This window comes from Aquarana catesbeiana, linkage group LG09 (assembly GCF_042186555.1).
Source record: "Aquarana catesbeiana isolate 2022-GZ linkage group LG09, ASM4218655v1, whole genome shotgun sequence".
NCBI lineage: Eukaryota > Metazoa > Chordata > Amphibia > Anura > Ranidae > Aquarana > Aquarana catesbeiana.
The window spans coordinates 320,546,634-320,566,147 of record NC_133332.1 but is presented as its reverse complement, the minus strand read 5'-3'; the positions used below and the strand labels follow the sequence as shown (position 1 = coordinate 320,566,147).

Below are 19,514 nucleotides of genomic sequence, written 5' to 3'. Positions count from 1 at the left end.
TGGCTCCATCGCAGACAATAGAGTGTGACTTGTCATAATGCACCGATGTGAACAGGGGGGGTGGGGGCTTACCCAGCACAGCCATGGATCTTTCTCTGCTGCAGTTTTCCCTTCACTTACAGGTCTCCTCTCCACCCCTAACCATGCGACTGGGCAGTGGAACTAAAAAGCTGACCAATGAAGGAGTTCACCTGCCACTTTGCTCTCAGGATGCACCCCGCCCCCAGTAGGTTCCTTATGCTGCTTCTCCCTCTCCTAGTCTGAGCTCTGCTGTACTGTAGGAGACTGATACCAGGGCACATTCAGTGGTAATCATCATTAGAGGTACCCGTGGGCGCAAACGTTCCAAGATTGTAGTTGGCCTTTTTTACTCCTTTCATGGTCCGTTATATTTGGTGAAAACTGATATATACGTATTTATTGCAAATATATCATATAAATCTCAATCTTTATCCCCTCCCCCTTCATAGATAAAATAACATCACACACAGTAAATATTGTTTTTTTAAATAAAGTTTTATTTATTCAGGCCTGACATCCCGGCACATTTTACAGACAGTTAAAGAGGAGACCTTACCACCTTCACCCAAAGTGACAGGGCCTCTTTAAAGCCCAACCTCCGGCCACCATCTACTATAAACCTTCATAGTGCTCCCCCCAATGACAGAAGAGTAGAAAGAGCGATGACATCACCCCCTTTGTCATGTGACAGGTCTAGTAGCCAATTGCCAGGCCTGAACCTTAAGTACTACCTCATCCCTGGAAGCACCAGGAGTAGCTACACCCAGAGAGGGGAAGAGCTATGATGGCGGGTATAAAGGGGTCAGGGGGTGTGAGCTTTAAAAAGGGGGGGGGGGGGGGGGGACCTGTCCTTTTTAACCTGAAAATTTTGGAGTGTAGGGTTGCACTGAAACCAAAGCTGAGGGGTAAGTAAGGCAGGAGCCATCGATCCAAGCCGCCTCCACCACTGCAAATCCCATCAGGTCCCGGTCTAATGAGCCCGTCCTCACTCCATGAAAACACAGAAAAAAGGAGAAGCCAAGGACATCGCTTAGCTTGGTCAATGTTTATTCAGCCATAAAAAAAAAAAAAAAAAAAAAAGAAGAAAAACACAGTTCACATGACTACGCCCCTGAAGGCGAAACATGTCGGAGAGGGGCTGTCTCCTTGCGGAGATGAACTGTTTTTTGCTTTTATAGCTGACTAAATATTGACCGAGCCAAGTGACATCATTCGTGTGCGACTTCTCCTTTTTCTGCATCTTCATGAAAGCAAGGACGGGCTCCTCAGACCAGGACCCAAATGGATTTGCAGTGGTGGAGGCTCCAATCAAGGTCTCCTCCATTAGCCACCTTCAGCTTTGGGTTGAGAGTTCAGTGGGGCTTCCACTTTTCTGTACCAAAGTTGAAGGGTTCAGGATGTAGGTCCATGTACTGGACCTGGGCTGCTCTACTCCTGGAAGGACCAGTGGGGGGTTGTCAGCATAAATTGATATGATGCACCACCCAGACATCCAAATATATCTACAACAGGTGCCACCACCAAGGCATGGCGGCCCCAGCATAGAGTGGGCGAGACCTTCCACAGAGCGTCAGGCAACTTTGTGTTAAAAGACCATTGATGATCCGTATAATACGGCCAACTTATTTCATGGTTGGTGCCCCCCCCTCCAATTCTTCAGGGCTGCTGGGTAATAAAAACTTTTTTTTTTATATAAAAATATTCTTCTATGGGATTATTACTCGTTCCGTAAGGATGTGGGCGCACCACCACCCCTCTTCCCCCCCCCACAAAGTGCATTGAATGGATTTTGCTAATCTAAAATATTTGGATCTTTAAAACAAAGTCTGTGAAGGGCGCTTTGCCGGTCATGGGTTCTATCGTATAGGGGTCAAAATGTTTAACCTCTTGCCAGCCGGGTGGTAGGGGCGGAGCCTTAATGCCCGTAGGCAGCACCTACGCATCTTTGGCGGGCCGAGGGTTCTGCGCAGAGAGCGAGCTAACCGCACGTTCCTGGCACAGTGGCCGAGCTGTCGTAGACAGCAGCTCCTGGTCCGTGTGACCGGGAATTGATGGGCTCCCAAATCATATGACCACCGAGACAGCCAATCGCAGCGATTATGTGATTTGGGAAGTCCGCCCCAACTCCCACTTAAATGGCCACTAAGACGGGATGGGAAGGGGTTAAAGGTCGTAGTTACACATTTAATACAAAAGTGTAGGGGGTATGGGCAAGAACAGCATGGACGCCATAAGCCTGAGCAGACGGAAGACAACGAACGATAAGAAATTCATAACACAAGGATCTCAGTTTGTAAACCAACATTTTAAATAGTGCAAAAAAATCCAAAAATATAAACCTCTCTAAAAGTTATTTTATAATAAATGTCACCCTTTTCCAAATTAAGAAAAATATTTCACCCTAAAGCCCAAATCCAGCCAGAACATTTTAGGTGTGCATAGTGTTTGGAAAGGTTAGAAGCCTTTTCCGGTTCTTATTGCCATCTTGGAGATATTTCTGCACTTCCTGTCTATCTGGTGAGTGTCAGACAGAACAGGAAGTGAGAGGGAAATTTCAGCAGGGACACAGGTAGGAGCTCATGTACACACAGAATAGGTTAACCACAGGAAAAACGCAACACAGCCGGCAGTCAAAACGTTCCTATCCTGAACGGAAGTATTCCGCGTTCAGGAGAGGAAAGTTGAACCTCCCCCCCTAACCACAGCAGCTTCTAAATTCTTGTAAAAGCCTATCTGTACATGGACTTTTATGGAGTTGAGTTTAAGAACTTTGGCAAAAATAAATAACACCAAAAGCTCCTAAACTCAAGTTTAGCAGCTGTAGTGTACATGAACCTTAACATCTAAAACCTAACAGAGGTTCTGACTTTTTCTTCCGCTACCCAAATCTCATATATAAATATTTTATTTTTTACTTTTTTTTTTTTTGCCTGAAAATGGGCTTTAAGAGTTCTTCTGACCAGAAAAGTGGCCAAAGTACATCTTACAAATCTATAAATAGACCGCACCCGGAATATGCCAAAGCCACAGCTGGTCTCGGAATCTTTGTAGGCCTCAGTCTCTTTCATTCCTTTGGCACAGATTTGGAGATTTGCGAGTTAAAAGTTCTGATAAGTCTCTTAGACGGGTCTGCTCCATTTTCAGTGCTTCCCCTTCCGGAAAGTGAAGAAGGGACGGTTATGGCACAGACGTATCAAAGCAGCATCAAGTCACATCAGGAGACCAGATTCTCTATCTTCATCAGCAGCACAGTCTCGGATTCTGGAATTATAAAGATTGGTCATATTAGAAGATAGAAGAGTACATGAGATATAGAAGAGTGACAGCAGAGGACCACCAAAAATTCCATCCAGGTCACCATAAAATCTAGAAGAGTGACGGGAGAGGACAATCAAAAGGTCTATCCAGGCCACCATGAAATATAGAAGAGTGATGGCAGAGCAACCACCAAGAATTCCATCCAGGTCACAATGAAATATAGAAGAGTCACGGAAGAGGACAATCAAATGGTCTATCCAGGCCACGATGAAATATAGAAGAGTGATGGCAGAGCACCACCAAGAATTCCATCCAGTTTACCATAAAATATAGAAGAGGGATGGCAGAGGACCTTCAAAAAGGTCCAGTCGGTTCCTTATGAAATCTAGAAGAGTGGCCAGCCATGAAATATAGAAAAGTCATGGCACAGAACCAAGAGGTCCATCTGGTCTACCATTTAATTTAGCGTTGTGCCGATACGAAGCATATGCACGAGTACCTGTACTCGTGCAAATGCACCAATACTAAAGCCGATACATTGAGCCCCGGTTCACACTGCTGTGGTGCGAATTCCATTTGTTATTGAGTGCAATTTAGGTGCAAATTCACAGCGTGATTTTGGTTTGTCAGGTGCGATTACAATGTGGACTTTAAGAAACGGGAGCTGTGCCCAAGCCGGTTGTTAGGAAGCGGGGCTGCCGTGTCCTTAACAACGATGACTCAGATAAAATGTAAATACAAGAATGCAGGTGTTCTGTCAGATTAGGCAACCCATCAGATTCTGTAACGGAAGTGACGTTGCATTGTGGCCATCTTTGTACATCTGACACTCGGCCACACTACGCTCACAGTCTGAAGTCACCAAGCGGACATCTTTTTACACCCACCGAGGTCTTGCATTTCACACTTATTTTTTACCACTAAACTGAGCTTTATATCATGAAATACAATATTTAGAAGTCCGAGACACTGTTTCGATGTTAAATTTTAGAAACGGGAGCAAGCCTGCCGATCTCACAGGTTTGCTGATCTGACAGAAGACCGCTGCTTTTTAAAGTTCAACTTTAAAACAGTGTCACGAAATTCCAAATCCCGTATTTCATGATTTAAGCTGAGTTTAGTGGTAAAAATAAGTGTAACATGTAAGACTTCGGTGGGTGTGAAAAGATGTCGGCTTGACGACTTCAGACGGGTGCGGGTGTACCAAGATGGCCGCGATGGAACGTCACTTCCGTTACAAATCACCTACAGGAAATGGTTTGTTTAGGTTTAACTTTTTAAACGTAGCCTCAGCTTTCAGTATACAGCGCTGAGTTCCAGCAGTGATATGGAACTTCCTGTCTCACTCCGGAACAAATTAGTCAGGCTGAGCACTGCTCATCCATTCACAGGGAGCTTTGTATTCTGTAAATGAATACAAAGCTTCCTCTCATTGGCGGTGGAGATTGTGAGGTCATCCACCTGCCTCAGCCAATCAGAGGAAGCTTTGTATTCATTTATAGAATACAAAGCTTCCTGTGAACAGATGAGCAGCACTCAGTCCAACCCTATTTTGCTCTGGGAAAGGGACGGGAACACAGCGCTGTACACTGATAGTGGAGGCTACACACAGGTAATACAGCGCTCCCAGCGAGCGCACTTCTTGGTGCAGGAAGTGGTAGAATTGGGCCACCTTGGTCCAAGCAAACTATTTAAAAGGGGACATTAAAACACAGAGTTAGGCTTTAAAAGGTTTCAGTCATGTCCATCCTTATGTCCAATCTGGAGAAAATAAAAGCATAACTAAACTCAAGAAGAAAAAAAATGTCCTATATTTGATCCCCAAGCAAATCATGACTTAGTAGTTGGTGGAGAAACCCTTGTTGGTGATCACAGAGGTCAGACGTTTCTTGTAGGTGGTGATCAGGTTTGCACACATCTCAGGAGGGATTTTGGTCCACTCTTCTCTACAGATCTTCTCTAAGGCCTGGTTCACATCTATGCAGGTTGCAGTTTGCGTTTATCAATACACATTTTTGATCCATTAAAGTCAATGGAAACAAGAACAAGAAAAAAGTCCCTGGCCCTTTACATAAAATGCATAGATGTGAACATGACCCATAGGAAACCATGTTAAATGGACTGTAGTGTGTTTCTGCAAAACTGAAAATGCACAAAAAAAAAAAAAAAAAAATGCATAGGTGTGAACCAGGACTCAATCCTTTAAGGTTTCTTGGCTGTCTCTTGCCAACTTGAAAATTTCAGCTCCCTCCATACATTTTCTATAGGATTAAGGTCTGGAGACTGGCAAGGCCACTCCGTGACCTTAATGTGGTTCTTCTTGAGCCACTCCTTTGTTGCCTTGGTGGTATGTTTTGGGTCATTGTCATCCTGCAAGACCCATCCATGACCCATCTTCAGTGTTCTGGATGAGGGAAGAAGGTTCTCCTCCAAGATTTTACAATACATGGCCCCGTCCATTGGCCCCTCAATGCGGCAAAGTCGGCCTGAACCTTTATCAGAGAAACAGCCCCAAAGTATCATGTTTCCACCTCTGTATGTGACTGTAGGGATGATGATGTGACTGTAGGGATGGTGTTCTTAGGGTCATAGTCAACATTTTTCTTCCTCCAAACACGGCGAGTCAAGTTTATGCCAAAGAGCTGAATTTTGGTCTCAACTGACCACAGAACTTTCTTCCAATCCTTCTCTGAATCATTTAGATGTTCATTGGCAAACATCAGATGGACCTGTACATGTGTCTTCATGAGGAGCGGGACTCGTCATGTTTGGAGGAAGAAAAGGTCTATGACCCTAAGAACATCATCCCTACAGTCACACACGGAGGTGGAAACATGATACTTTGGGGCTGTTTCTCTGATAAAGGTTCAGGCCGACTTTGCCGCATTGAGGGTCCAATGGACGGGGCCATGTATTGTAAGATCTTGGATGAGAACCTTCTTCCCTTATCCAGAACACTGAAGATGGGTCATTGATGGGTCTTTCAGCATGACAATGACCCAAAACATACCGCCAAGGCAACAAAGGACTGGCTCAAGAAGAAGCACATGAAGAAGCACGTGTCCTAGCCAGTCTCCAGACCTTAATCCCATAGAAAATGTATGGAGGAGCTGAAACTTCGAGATCTGTAAAGAAGAGTGGACCAAAATCCCTCCTGCGATGTGTGCAAACCTGATCACCAACTACAAGAAACGTCTGACCTCTGTGATCGCCAACAAGGGTTTCTCCACCAACTACTAAGTCATGTTTTCTGAAGGGGATCAAATACTTATTTTACTCACTGAACTGCAACTCCATTTATAACATTTGTATTGTGTGATTTTTCTGGATTTTTGGTTGATATTCTGTCTCTATCATATAAAATACACCTATGATAAAAATTATAGACCCTTCATTTCTATGTAAGTGGGCAAAACTTACACAATCTGCAGGGGAGACGATCAGTATCCCCCCCCCCCCCCCCCCCCCCCCACTGTGTATATCATAGCTGCGGGACCCTTCCGGAAGCTCTAATTTACTGAAGTACGTCTCTACTACAGTGATTTCCACTCGCTTCTGGGTGCTGCTGCATTGTGAATACAGGAGGTCGGGTGCCATTCAGAGAATGCTTTGCATCTTCTAGATGAATGCAAAGCGGTTTCTAACTGGATAAGGTGGAGAGGCGATGTTGCGTTCTCCATCCAATCAGAGGACACTTTGTATTCATTTAGGGAATGCAAAGCATTCTGTGAATGGCACCTGTGTGGAGAGGAGAGCCTCCTGTGTTCACAATGCAGCAGGGCAGCCACTCAGCGCAGCACCTGGAAGCAAACAGAGATCACTGTAGTATTAGTGTGTGTATACAGTGATCCCCCAGCTATGGTATATACATAGTTGCTCTAAAATGAAACAATGTAACTCTGTATAAAATATCCATCCCTGGAATTCTACTTTAACTTCTTGCCAACCACCTCACATATATTTACTGCGGGGGCAGCGGCTCCACTGCACAAAATCACATGTAGGTAGGTGATTTTGCACTTCCGGAGCTGCGGAGCCAATCCGCCGGGACCCACCGATCGTTCCTGACAGAGGCAGATCGTTCTTCTGTTAGTAGAAACACGGGATCTCTGTCTTCCCCCAGTTAAAGCACCTCCTCCACAGTTCGTAAGCACACGTTTAACCCTTTGATCGCCCCTGATGTTAACCCCTTCCCTGCCAGTGACAGTGCATTAGTACAGTGACAGTGCATATTTTTTTTTTAGCACTGATCACTGTATTAGTGTATAGAGGGAAAAAAAAAACGCGCTCAAGTGCACATGGCAATCTTATTGACATTAGATGATATTAATGATAAATAAATATAAAGTCCCAATAACATAAGCAGCAGCATACAGCAAAGTTTGCACGTAATAGATGGAAGAGAAAAGCTGCGCTATATAAAAAATGCAGATCAGCGGTGCGTTGTGTATTCACTGTATTAGTGTCACTGGTCCCTAAAAGTGTCAGATTTGTCTGCCACAATATCGCAGTCCCGCTATAAGTCCCGTGCATGTATAATATATATATAAAATTTTTCAAAATTGTTGCTTTTTTTGTTTATAGCGCAAAAAACAAAAACCTCAGGAGGTGATCAAATGCCACCAAAAGAAAGCTCTATTTGTGTGTGTGTGTGGGGGTTCAGTTTAAGTAACGCAGTGCCGTATCGCAAAAAAAAAAAAAAAAAAAAGGCCTGGTCATTAAGAGGGGTAAAACATGACATGTTGGGTATCTATTTACTTAGCGTAACATCATCTTATACTTTACAACAAAAAATTGGGTAAATATTGCGTTTTGATTTGTTTTTTTACAAAATAATTGCGTTTGAAAAACTGCTGCACAAATACTGTGTGACATAAAAAATTGGAACGATTGCCATTTTATTCCCTAGGGTCTCTGCTAAAAAAAAAAAAAAATGTTTTTTATAATAGTAATTATATATATATATATATATATATATATATATAAATGTTTGGGGGTTATAAGTAATTTTCTAGGAAAAACTTGTAAACAAAAAGTACCAGAAAAGGCGGGTCTTTAACCACTTCCCGCCGGGAGGACGTCCTCGGGTTTCAGTGGTTACAGCGGGATGATGCCGGCTGCACCTACAGGCATCGTTCCGGTATGTTTGTTTTCACTTGGCAATTCCCTAACATGCAGAAGTGATCCACTTGATCAATTCTGCGGGTGGCGGAAGGGGGTCCCACCCCCTCCCCCGGGCTTTAACGTACAATCGTGGTGCCCGGGAGTGATGCGGCGGTGGCGGCCCTGCATGGAGAGGGGAACCGACATCATTCCTCGCTCTGTAACCCCCGGAAACCGGGAGCGACGAGTTGTGTCACCACTTATGGGTTCCACCTCTTTGTTTACCTGGCCGCCAGGAAAGCAGCTGAAAGGACTGCTTGGGAATCATTGATCACCGTTATGAGTGTTTGACCGCTGCCGTTAATTGTTGGGGAACGCACACAGCGCCTATGTCTTGTACTAAGCTCAAAAACTGACACGGGGGTTCAATAATTCTAGATGTATTTTGTATTCTGCCTTTAATCTGTGTGTGATCGGCTGCAGGGGAGGCCATAGGAGAGATTAGAAGTAAAATATTAGAAAAAAAGTTTTTGGCATTTTGTTATGTCTTTTTTGGTTTATTTAGCAAAAAAATAAAAAACCCCAGTGCTGATCAAATACCACAAAAAAAAAAAAAAAAAAAAAACAGCTCTATTGTGTGCAAAAAATTAATTAAATTTCGTTCGGGTACATTGTAGCATAACCGCGCAATTGTCATCCAAAGTGTGACAGCGCTGAAAACTGACCTGGGCAGGAAGGGGGGTACCAGCGCCCAGTAAGCAAGTGGTTAAATTCATTAAAGTGTTTTTTTTTTCCCCAAAAAAGATTGCGTTTGAAAAAAAAAAAAACGCTGCGCAAATACCGCGTGACATGAAAAATTGCAACACCCACTATTTTATTCTATAGGGCCTCATATATATATATATTTAGTAATGTTTGGGAGGGTTCTAAGTAATTATCTAGCAAAAAAGTCGATTTTTACATGTAGGAGCGAAGTGTCAGAATTGGCCCGGTTGGGAAGAGGTTAATGGGGGGGGGGGGGGGACGACAAATGGAGGATTGTTTTTCGGTGATAGTGCCAGATTTATTACACCGCACATGTGCCGGGAAAAGTTTCCTCCAGAATTAGAACCATCTCGGTCATGAATATTCATTCTTTGAAATGATTATGTACGGAATAGAATGTGTGAAAGAAGAATAACGGAGGTTTCTGTACAATGTATGCAAAATAAAAATTCATAATTACATTCTAATTCTAGATACATTCTTTTAATGAATTGTATCCACTACAATCCTATTGGCTGATGAACATATAATGTGTATATAAATATTCACCATACGGATACATTTCAATAAACTTTCCTTTTATTCTTTTGTAGATTTCAGAAGCAACAGAAATCTGTTTAATACAATCTGAAAATCCATCCAAGTGTCGGGTCTGGGTGAAAATTTTAAAAGCCTTCAGCCAAAATGGGTGTGACCCGACGATGACATCATCGAATGCTCTGCGTGCGAACGTTCCAACAAAGATCCAGCCGTGTACGGCCAGCTTTACTTTGACACCCCACCCCCACCAACCAAACACATAATGAAGAATCCAAAAAGTAGGCGGATTGACCCCCCTCCCCCCCCATTCGTGTTGGGGTTTTCTGGGGGTCAATCCCCCAACTTTTTGGATTAATCAATTTTGGATGATGGTGCCCCTCCTCCTCTCTTTTCTCTAAGTGCAGTAATCTTACCCATTTGAGGCATTTAACCCACTTCAGCCTCGTGCCTCTTTCTGAGATTTGTTGTTTACAAGTTAAAAACAGTTTGTTTGTTTTTTTGCTAGAAAATTACTTAGAACCCCCCAAACATTATACTTTTTTTTCCTAACACCCTAGAGAATAAAATGGTGGTGGTTGCAGTACTTTCTGTCACACCGTATTTGCGCAGCGGTCTTACAAGCGCACTTTTCTTGGAAAAAAAAATATTTTTTCTAATTAAAAAATAAGACAACAGTAAAGTTAGCTCATTTTTTTTTAATATATTGTGAAAGATAATGTTACGCCGAGTAAATTGATACCCAACATGTCACACTTGAAAATTGCGCCCGCTCGTGGAACGGTGACAAACTTTTACCCTTAAAAAGTCTCCATAGGCGACGTTGATAAAAAAAAAATCCACGGGTTGCATGTTTTGAGTTACAGGGGAAGTCCAGGGCTAGAATTATTGCTCTCGCTCTACCAATCGCAGTGATACCTCACATGTGTGGCTTGACCACCGTTTTCATATGTGGGCGCTACTCACCTATGCGTTCGCTTCTGCACGTGAGCTCGGCGGGACGAGGCGCGTTTAAAATGTAGTTTTTTTCTTATTTATTTTACCTTTTATTTTTACACTGTTCTTTTAAAGAAAAATAAAATTGTGTCACTTTTATTCCTATTACAAGGAATGTAAACATCCCTTGTAATAGAAAAAAATCATGACAGGTCCTCTTAAATATGAGATCGGGGGGGGGGGTCAAAAAGACGAGATAAAAAGAAAAAGGAGCGCACCAGCCATGTGCATTATCTTTTTGTAAAAGTATTTATTGAATAAGATGATAAAGGAAATTACTCACAAGCGGTTAGGGAACAAGGTGCAATGTGAAAAATGCACCGACTAGCACCAAATGGTTCTATGATGAGCGAAACCTTCCAAAGGTCGTGGAGGAACACACAAGCATCACTACCAGCTGGCGCGTTTCGAAGGGAACATCCCTTCTTCATCAGAGCTCAGCCCGACGGCTGCTGTAAGCGGCGGGAGGCCCTCTTCCACCGCCGATAAAAGTGATCTCGTGGCGAATCCGCCGCAGAGACCACTATAATCCGAAACCGGACCGCCCGCTGAAGAAAAGGATACGGGGGTTTATGGCATCTAGCTGCTGCCATAACAAAGCTACCCCTCTTCAAACAGCCGACGTATATCGGCATGCGGCGGTCCGGAAGTGGTTAATATAAATTGAATGTGATGAAGAATAACAAAGAAAGTTGTATCCATTGATACAATTGGGGGGGGGGGGGGAGTGAGCGTAGGCTCCTAGATCACAGCAGACGGTGACTGTAGCCATGAAATTAAGAGACGCTTGCTTCTTGGGAGGATAGCAATGGCAAACCTAAACATTATAAAAAGCAGAGACATCACCCTACCGACAAAGTGCCGTATCGTCAAAGCTTTGGTTATCTCAGCAGTAACCTATGGCTGTGAAAGTTGGACCATAAAGGAAGGCTGAACGCCGAAGAATTGATGCTTTTGAACTATGGTGTTGGACGGCAAGAAGATCAAACCAGTCTTTAACTGGTTTGATCTTCTTGCTGTCCATCTTGAAGGAAATCAACCCTGAATATTTACTGGAAGGACAGATCCTGAAGCTGAAACTCGAATACTTTGGCCACCTAATGCGAAGAGAGGACTCATTGGAAGAGACCCCGATGCTGGGAAACTCGGGAGGAAAAAAGGAGGAGAAGAGGATGACAGAAACTAAGATGGATAGAAAGCATCATCGAAACAATGAACATGAAGTTAAGCAAGCTCCGGGAGGCAGTGGAGGACAGAAAAGCCTTGCGCACTATGGTCCATGAGGTCACGAAGAGTCGGACGCGACTAAACGACCGAACAACAGCAAATTCACACATTGCAGGCAATGACATGCTCCTCCCAATCTAGCAAGGATCTACATTGTATTAAATATAAAGGAAAACGGGGTGTAAAACTTAACAGCAAAACATTGAAAACACATTACCTTCTTCTCTTCTATGTAAACATTTCCTGCAACAAGAGGAAAACATAAATGTTCAGACAATACAGCAACATTTCACTTTCAATTGATGTCATAAAAAATATACAGTATATATAAAAACTGGGGCCAGCAAGAACTTTTCAAGCCAGACTAGAGACTATATGGCCAAGGGTCTGTGGACACCTGACCATCACACCTGTAAACAAGTAAAGTCCCAATCCAGAACCATGACCTTTAATCTGGGGTTGTCCCCTTTTTGTGACTTTAACAGCCTCCACTCTCCTGCACAAGTTTTTGGAGGGTGTCTGTGGGCATTTATGAGGTCAGGTACTGATGTTGGATGAGAAGACTTAGCTCACCAATCGGTGCTCCAATTCATCTCAAAAGGTGTTCAGTAGGGTTGAGGTGAGGGCTCTGTGCAGGACATTTGATTTGGACACCCCATCCTAAAACCAAGGTTCCCTATTGTTGATATAACATCCTCCAATCTTCTGAGATTTTCCACAAGATTTTGGAGGGTGTCTGTGGGAATTTGTGCCCATGTGTGAGGTCTGATGTTGGATGGGAAGACCTGGCTCACATGTTGGGCACCAAAAAAAAATAGACCTGGCTTACCATCAGCATTACAATTCATTCCAAAGGTGTTCAGTAGGGTTGAGGTCAGGGCTTTGTGCAGGACACTAATATTCCTACACCCATCACACCAATACCAGCTTGTTAAACATCCGATTCCAACACTATGGCCATTAATATGGAGTTGCCCTTTTTTGTAGTTATAACATCCTCCACTTTTCTGGGAAGATTTTGAAGGGTGTCTGTGGGAAGTTGTGCCCATTTTAAAGTCAAGTACTGATGTTGGATGAAAAGACCTGACTCACATTTTAATCCTCACGTTGGGCGCCAAAAAAGAAAATAAAGACCTGGCTCGCCATCAGCATTCCAAAAAGGTGTTCAGTAGGGTTGAGGTCCGGGCTCTATGCAGGACACTCGAGTTCCTCCATGACCTCAAACCCACTGAACGCCTTTGAGATGAGAAGACCTCATTCCAAGAGTGTTCTGTAGGGTTAAGGACAGGTACTGATGTTGAATGAGAAGACCTTATACCAAAGGTGTTCCAAAAGTAGAGTTGAGGTCAGGGCTCTGTACAGGACACTAGTTCCTCCACACCAACCTTGTCACACTATGTCTTTATTGAGCTAGCTTTGTACAAAGGGAGGAGGGGGGGGGGGGGGTGGCACAGTCATGCTGGAACAAAAGGGTCTTCACCAAACTGTTACCACAAGGTTAGAAGAGTACAATTGTCTACTATGTCTTTGTATGATGGAGGATTACCAGGACCCTTCACTGGAGACCTCCTGAGCTCCATCATTTAGATGAGGTCCACAGACTTTGTCCATATAGTGTAGTATGTGAAAAATGGTACATTACGATACAGCATTAGAACTTTTTGTGCCTTTAAGTTACGGGACGTAGGAATAGGGTTGGTGAAAATCAAAAATCTTGGAGTTAAATGACAATCTCCATATAAAATTGCAGTCTAAGTTAGCTTAGCTTTGTCCTACTTACTTCTGAATCACAAATGCCCATATAATGTGGATAAGCGCCAAAACATCCGCTACGATCCAAATGATCAAGTAATTATCAGGATCCTGTAGGAACAAAAAGGTACAAACGTCATCAGGAGGAACAAGACTTAAAAGACACAAGGGGGCTGACTTATGTCCCAACTGAAGTTGAAGTCTCTCATCTTTTTGATCTCTATTGTTTTACACCCCATGTTATGATGTGTGAGTGATTTTTGGTTGGAAATGCCGTAACATACCTTTTCTATGCTGCTTTCTGCCCTCCCTCCGCCCTGTGCTGGCAGAGCTGAGTAACAGTCACACCCCTCATCACACATATCGTCCCACAGACTTGTAATGAAGAAGAATGTGGGACGGCAATCTTCTTCTGTAACCAGTGCTTACTCACCATCAGCCATATGGGTCTGTTCAGGTCTTTCAGCAGCTGGAAGGCATTAGAGGTGACAGATGTGGCTCCTGCACACCACAGATGTGAGAACAGCCAGGGTTCGTTCACCACAAACAGATTCACTGAAATATTATCTTTGCGGTATGACCTGGGAACCAAGAACATGGATGTAAATAAACACAACCAGCAAGATGAACTTCTAATATAAATAATTAGAGCAGACCAAAACCTCAAGAGCCACCTTATTCATTGTGTCCAATTGTGGAGATTTCAGCTCGCTTCCTACGTCAGAGACACGACAGGAAGTAAAAGGAAATCTCACCAAAGTCATGGAAATCCATTAGACAGATGTCTCTGGAACAGGTGTCCCCATTGAAAGATTTTCCTTCTATACCTGTTATGGTGACAACTGCAAAGTTTTGGAATTTTTGGAATTCCCATCACTTTCTGGTGACAACAGTCACACCAGGACAAATAAGTTGGGTGGATCCCACCAATGAGGACACAGAAAGTAACACAAACCTGATGGAGGTTCAAAACTATTCCACACCCCATCCAAAACTAAACCAGAAATTGTTGGTTTTAGATACACCTTAAGTTGAAATTGAGGTAGATTGTCAAAAAGTGGTTATTAAAACCAGGTTTTTGAGCTACCAGGGTGCTCTAGAACAATGGTTGTCAATTACTTGATATAGGGGGCCTCAAGTGTAAAATTCAGTGATATTGTAATGCTATAAAAAGCTGCCAGAGGCTGAAGACATAGTACAGGAGATGATCAGAGACTGCAGACATAGTACAGGAGATGATCAGAGACTGCAGACATAGTACAGGAGATGATCAGAGACTGCACACATAATACAGGAGATGATCAGAGACTGCAGACATAGTACAGGAGATGATCAGAGACTGCAGACATAACACAGGAGATGATCAGAGACTGCACACATAATACAGGAGATGATCAGAGACTGCAGACATAGTACAGGAGAGGATCAGAGACTGCAGATATAATACAGGAGATGATCAGAGACTGCAGACATAGTACAGGAGATGATCAGAGACTGCAGACATAGTACAGGAGAGGATCAGAGACTGCAGACATAGTACAGGAGATGATCAGAGACTGCAGACATAGTACAGGAGAGGATCAGAGACTGCAGACATAATACAGGAGATGATCAGAGACTGCAGACATAGTACAGGAGATGATCAGAGACTGCAGACATAGTACAGGAGAGGATCAGAGACTGCAGACATAGTACAGGAGATGATCAGAGACTGCAGACATAATACAGGAGATGTTTAGAGACTGCAGACATAATACAGGAGATGAAATTGACAAATATGCCACAAAGTTTACAAGAGGAGGTATAATCTCGTGAATAGGTACCATCATCCTGAGTATGAATAGAGCCAAAAATGAAGTTGAAAGAGAAGCAAAAAGCAGGGACTTCTCCAACAGAGTCCTGCCTCTTTCAGGAAAAAAAAAAGGGACTGTTGCGGTACCATAAGGAAAAGACTTGTTTTTATTAAAAAAATATAAATTTATTCCATAATAATAAAAAGTCCTACAAGGGACATATATTGTACAAAATCAACATTTTTACATACACAAACAATAATGGTTATTTACAGCATTGTTGACACTCTATTGGTATAGCTAATGCCCACACAGATGCATAAGCGAGAGTTGACTAATATAATACTTGCAGACGTGACCTCTACAGTTTCGCGGTCACAGCCGCTTCTTCAGGAGGCGTCTGATAGTATATAGTCTATGAAAGGGAGAAAACAGTACAGTATCAACATGACAGGTAACAATATATAAATAATTGTCAAAGAGAGTATACAGATTTAATATTGGAGAGCATTCTTAGATTTAAAGATTGCACTCACCAAGCTGTAACCACAAAGGTTCTCTGGAGCAATACTGTGAGACGCCCTCAAGAGGCGTTCCCCCGGGGGCGGGCCAGGGAGGCAGATTAGGAAAATACTATTGTGGAAAATTTAATAGGATAAAATATTTTTAGCAAATTGATATAATATATTTTTTCTCTTATGAAAGGGGACCACCCAGGAAGTGCCATAATAAAAGAAAGAAATTATTAGAACCAAAGGGAGAGAAAGGGGAAAGCAGGTAAAGGAGAGGGGGGAAAAAAAGAAGAAAGGAAGGGGGGGGAAGGGAAAGAGAGGGGAGAAACAGGGGTGGGGTAAGAGGGGAAGGGAAAGGAAGAAGGGAAAGAAGGGAGAGGGCAAAGAAGAGAAGGGGAAGGAGAGGGAGAGGAGGAAGGGGGGGGGGGGGGAAGGGGGGAGAGAGAAGGGGGAGGGAGAGAGGGGGAGAAAAAGACAGAAGAGACGGGGAAGGAAGGATGGGAGGAAAAAGGGGGGGAGGGAAAAATATGGGGGGAAAAAAGGAGAGGGGAAGAGGACGAGGATGGTGGATAAGAAGGGGATCAAGGGGGGGAAAAAGAGGGGGGGGGGGGGGGAAGGGGAAGGAAAGGGGGGAAGGAAGGAGGGGGGGGAAAAGAAGAAAAACAGGGGGGGGGGGGGGGGAAGAGGGGAGGAGGGGAGGGGGAAGAAAAGAGAAGTGCCAAAGAAGTGGAGAGAAGTCCCAATATGCCTGGGTAAAGGAAATCAGAAGCACACAAAGCATTTTAAAGAAAAAAGTTAATAATATCAGAAAAATTCTTTACCTATCATTGCTGTAATATAAAGTAAGTTAAACCCAGACGCTGCTAGCCAGTGGCACCCAGAATGGCGTGACTGATACAATTAGTAACCAGTGCGCCACACCACACTGTCAGGGGGAGTCACTGCAAGAAAGGTAGAACGATGGGGAGATGTTAGAGATAATCAGAGGATTAAACAGTAATCCCTAAGTATTCTGTACCAATAAGGAAGGGGGGATACCAAACAAAAAGGATGGATGTCCCCATCCTGCATGGGGGACATCAGCTAGGTACTCACAGGGGCTTCGGATGGCGTCAGTGGAGTGCTGGGTGTCCGTCTGGTGCAATAAGCAGCTGCGTCTGGGCATCTTAAATGCCTCCAACCCGGAAGTTCAACGGCGACAACAGTCGCCGTGATTACTTCCGGGTCCGGTCCTCCACTGTTGCGCATGCGCGGGAGAATGCCCAGCGCAAGCGCACAGCTCAAAAGTGATCAGTGCCTGAGCATTGATCATACGAGGCAGCAGCTGGGCTCATTAGAGCCCAGCCTGCCGCCGGAGGAGCGCAAGCCCGCCAAGGGGGGAGAATTAACTCCTCACATTCCTCCAAAGCAGAGTGGTCAGTGCAAATGATTAATAGGAATTTCAATACACATTATGTAAAACAAGGAATAGACTGGGAAAGGGGGGGGAAAGGACGATGCATGATCTCAAACGGTGGGGACATAAAGGAACCCACAGTTAAAGAAATAAGCATCATAACCCATCCCAGAACATATAAAATAACAATTCAATTTAGGTATACATAACTTTAATGAATAAAGCAAGCGATCTACTGAAAATTTGGAGTCAGCCACAGAAAGAAAACATCAAATTTATCAGAATTCACAAATTTTAATATAGTGCAAACCACTATATGTATAGAGTCCGATCATGTATAGTCAAGGGGGAGGGGGGACCTGAAATTCTGCAAAAAGAAGCCCAAAAGTTTTAATATTTTAATATATGGTGGAATCACGGCAGAGGCTAGGGGAGGGGGGGGGAAAGAAAGGGGGGAGAAGAGGGGGGGAAGGGAAGAAGAAAGGAAAGGGGGAAAAAAGGGGGAAAAAAATAGTATTGTTACTAATTTATTCGAGAAAATATTTATATGAATGTGCCTCGTTGATACCGGGAGGAACACATGCATTCAATCGCTCAATCCAAAGGGATTCACGTTTTAAAATTTCCCGGTCCCAATTGCCCCCACGGGGGTCTTCAGTGGGGTAATTTACCTCATGACTTGCGCATGTGGCGCTTTTTATGTGGGTAAAACTATCAGAGAGTTACGGCAGAGACTGGGGGATCATTTATATGCCTCCACAAATGGCAAGCTCACTACTGTGGGCCGCCATATAGGCATTCACCATCGCTTCAATCTGGATTACATCCGGTTTACTGTGTTAGACGTTGTCCCTGAAGACCCCCGTGGGGGCAATTGGGACCGGGAAATTTTAAAACGTGAATCCCTTTGGATTGAGCGATTGAATGCATGTGTTCCTCCCGGTATCAACGAGGCACATTCATATAAATATTTTCTCGAATAAATTAGTAACAATACTATTTTTTTCCCCCTTTTTTCCCCCTTTCCTTTCTTCTTCCCTTTCCCCCCCTCTTCTCCCCCCTTTCTTTCCCCCCCCCTCCCCTAGCCTCTGCCGTGATTCCACCATATATTAAAATATTAAAACTTTTGGGCTTCTTTTTGCAGAATTTCAGGTCCCCCCTCCCCCTTGACTATACATGATCGGACTCTATACATATAGTGGTTTGCACTATATTAAAATTTGTGAATTCTGATAAATTTGATGTTTTCTTTCTGTGGCTGACTCCAAATTTTCAGTAGATCGCTTGCTTTATTCATTAAAGTTATGTATACCTAAATTGAATTGTTATTTTATATGTTCTGGGATGGGTTATGATGCTTATTTCTTTAACTGTGGGTTCCTTTATGTCCCCACCGTTTGAGATCATGCATCGTCCTTTCCCCCCCCTTTCCCAGTCTATTCCTTGTTTTACATAATGTGTATTGAAATTCCTATTAATCATTTGCACTGACCACTCTGCTTTGGAGGAATGTGAGGAGTTAATTCTCCCCCCTTGGCGGGCTTGCGCTCCTCCGGCGGCAGGCTGGGCTCTAATGAGCCCAGCTGCTGCCTCGTATGATCAATGCTCAGGCACTGATCACTTTTGAGCTGTGCGCTTGCGCTGGGCATTCTCCCGCGCATGCGCAACAGTGGAGGACCGGACCCGGAAGTAATCACGGCGACTGTTGTCGCCGTTGAACTTCCGGGTTGGAGGCATTTAAGATGCCCAGACGCAGCTGCTTATTGCACCAGACGGACACCCAGCACTCCACTGACGCCATCCGAAGCCCCTGTGAGTACCTAGCTGATGTCCCCCATGCAGGATGGGGACATCCATCCTTTTTGTTTGGTATCCCCCCTTCCTTATTGGTACAGAATACTTAGGGATTACTGTTTAATCCTCTGATTATCTCTAACATCTCCCCATCGTTCTACCTTTCTTGCAGTGACTCCCCCTGACAGTGTGGTGTGGCGCACTGGTTACTAATTGTATCAGTCACGCCATTCTGGGTGCCACTGGCTAGCAGCGTCTGGGTTTAACTTACTTTATATTACAGCAATGATAGGTAAAGAATTTTTCTGATATTATTAACTTTTTTCTTTAAAATGCTTTGTGTGCTTCTGATTTCCTTTA

At 43.7% G+C, this 19,514-nt stretch overlaps 1 protein-coding gene across 1 annotated transcript; it reads right to left on the bottom strand.

Moving 5' to 3' along the window:
• Positions 1 to 497: 497 nt before the first annotated feature.
• On the bottom strand, positions 498 to 14,272 carry LOC141108828 (glycerophosphoinositol inositolphosphodiesterase GDPD2-like). The gene is made up of 4 exons (XM_073600784.1): positions 14,093 to 14,272; positions 13,688 to 13,770; positions 12,125 to 12,150; positions 498 to 3,282 (listed from the first exon to the last, which is right to left on the bottom strand). The coding sequence occupies exons 1-4, from the start codon at positions 14,255 to 14,257 to the stop codon at positions 3,236 to 3,238; spliced, it is 321 nt and encodes a 106-aa protein (XP_073456885.1). The 5' UTR covers positions 14,258 to 14,272; the 3' UTR covers positions 498 to 3,235.
• Positions 14,273 to 19,514: the final 5,242 nt, after the last annotated feature.

Bases quoted from the DNA above. Each gene is read 5' to 3' on its own strand.
- LOC141108828 (XM_073600784.1), bottom strand. From the start codon at position 14,257: ATGTTCTTGGTTCCCAGGTCATACCGCAAAGATAATATTTCAGTGAAT. The intron at 13,771-14,092 runs GTGAGTAAGCAC...TTGTTCCTACAG, and splicing joins ACAGACCCATATGGCTGATG to GATCCTGATAATTACTTGAT. The intron at 3,283-12,124 runs GTAATGTGTTTT...TTATAATTCCAG, and splicing joins TTTACATAGAAGAGAAGAAG to AATCCGAGACTGTGCTGCTG.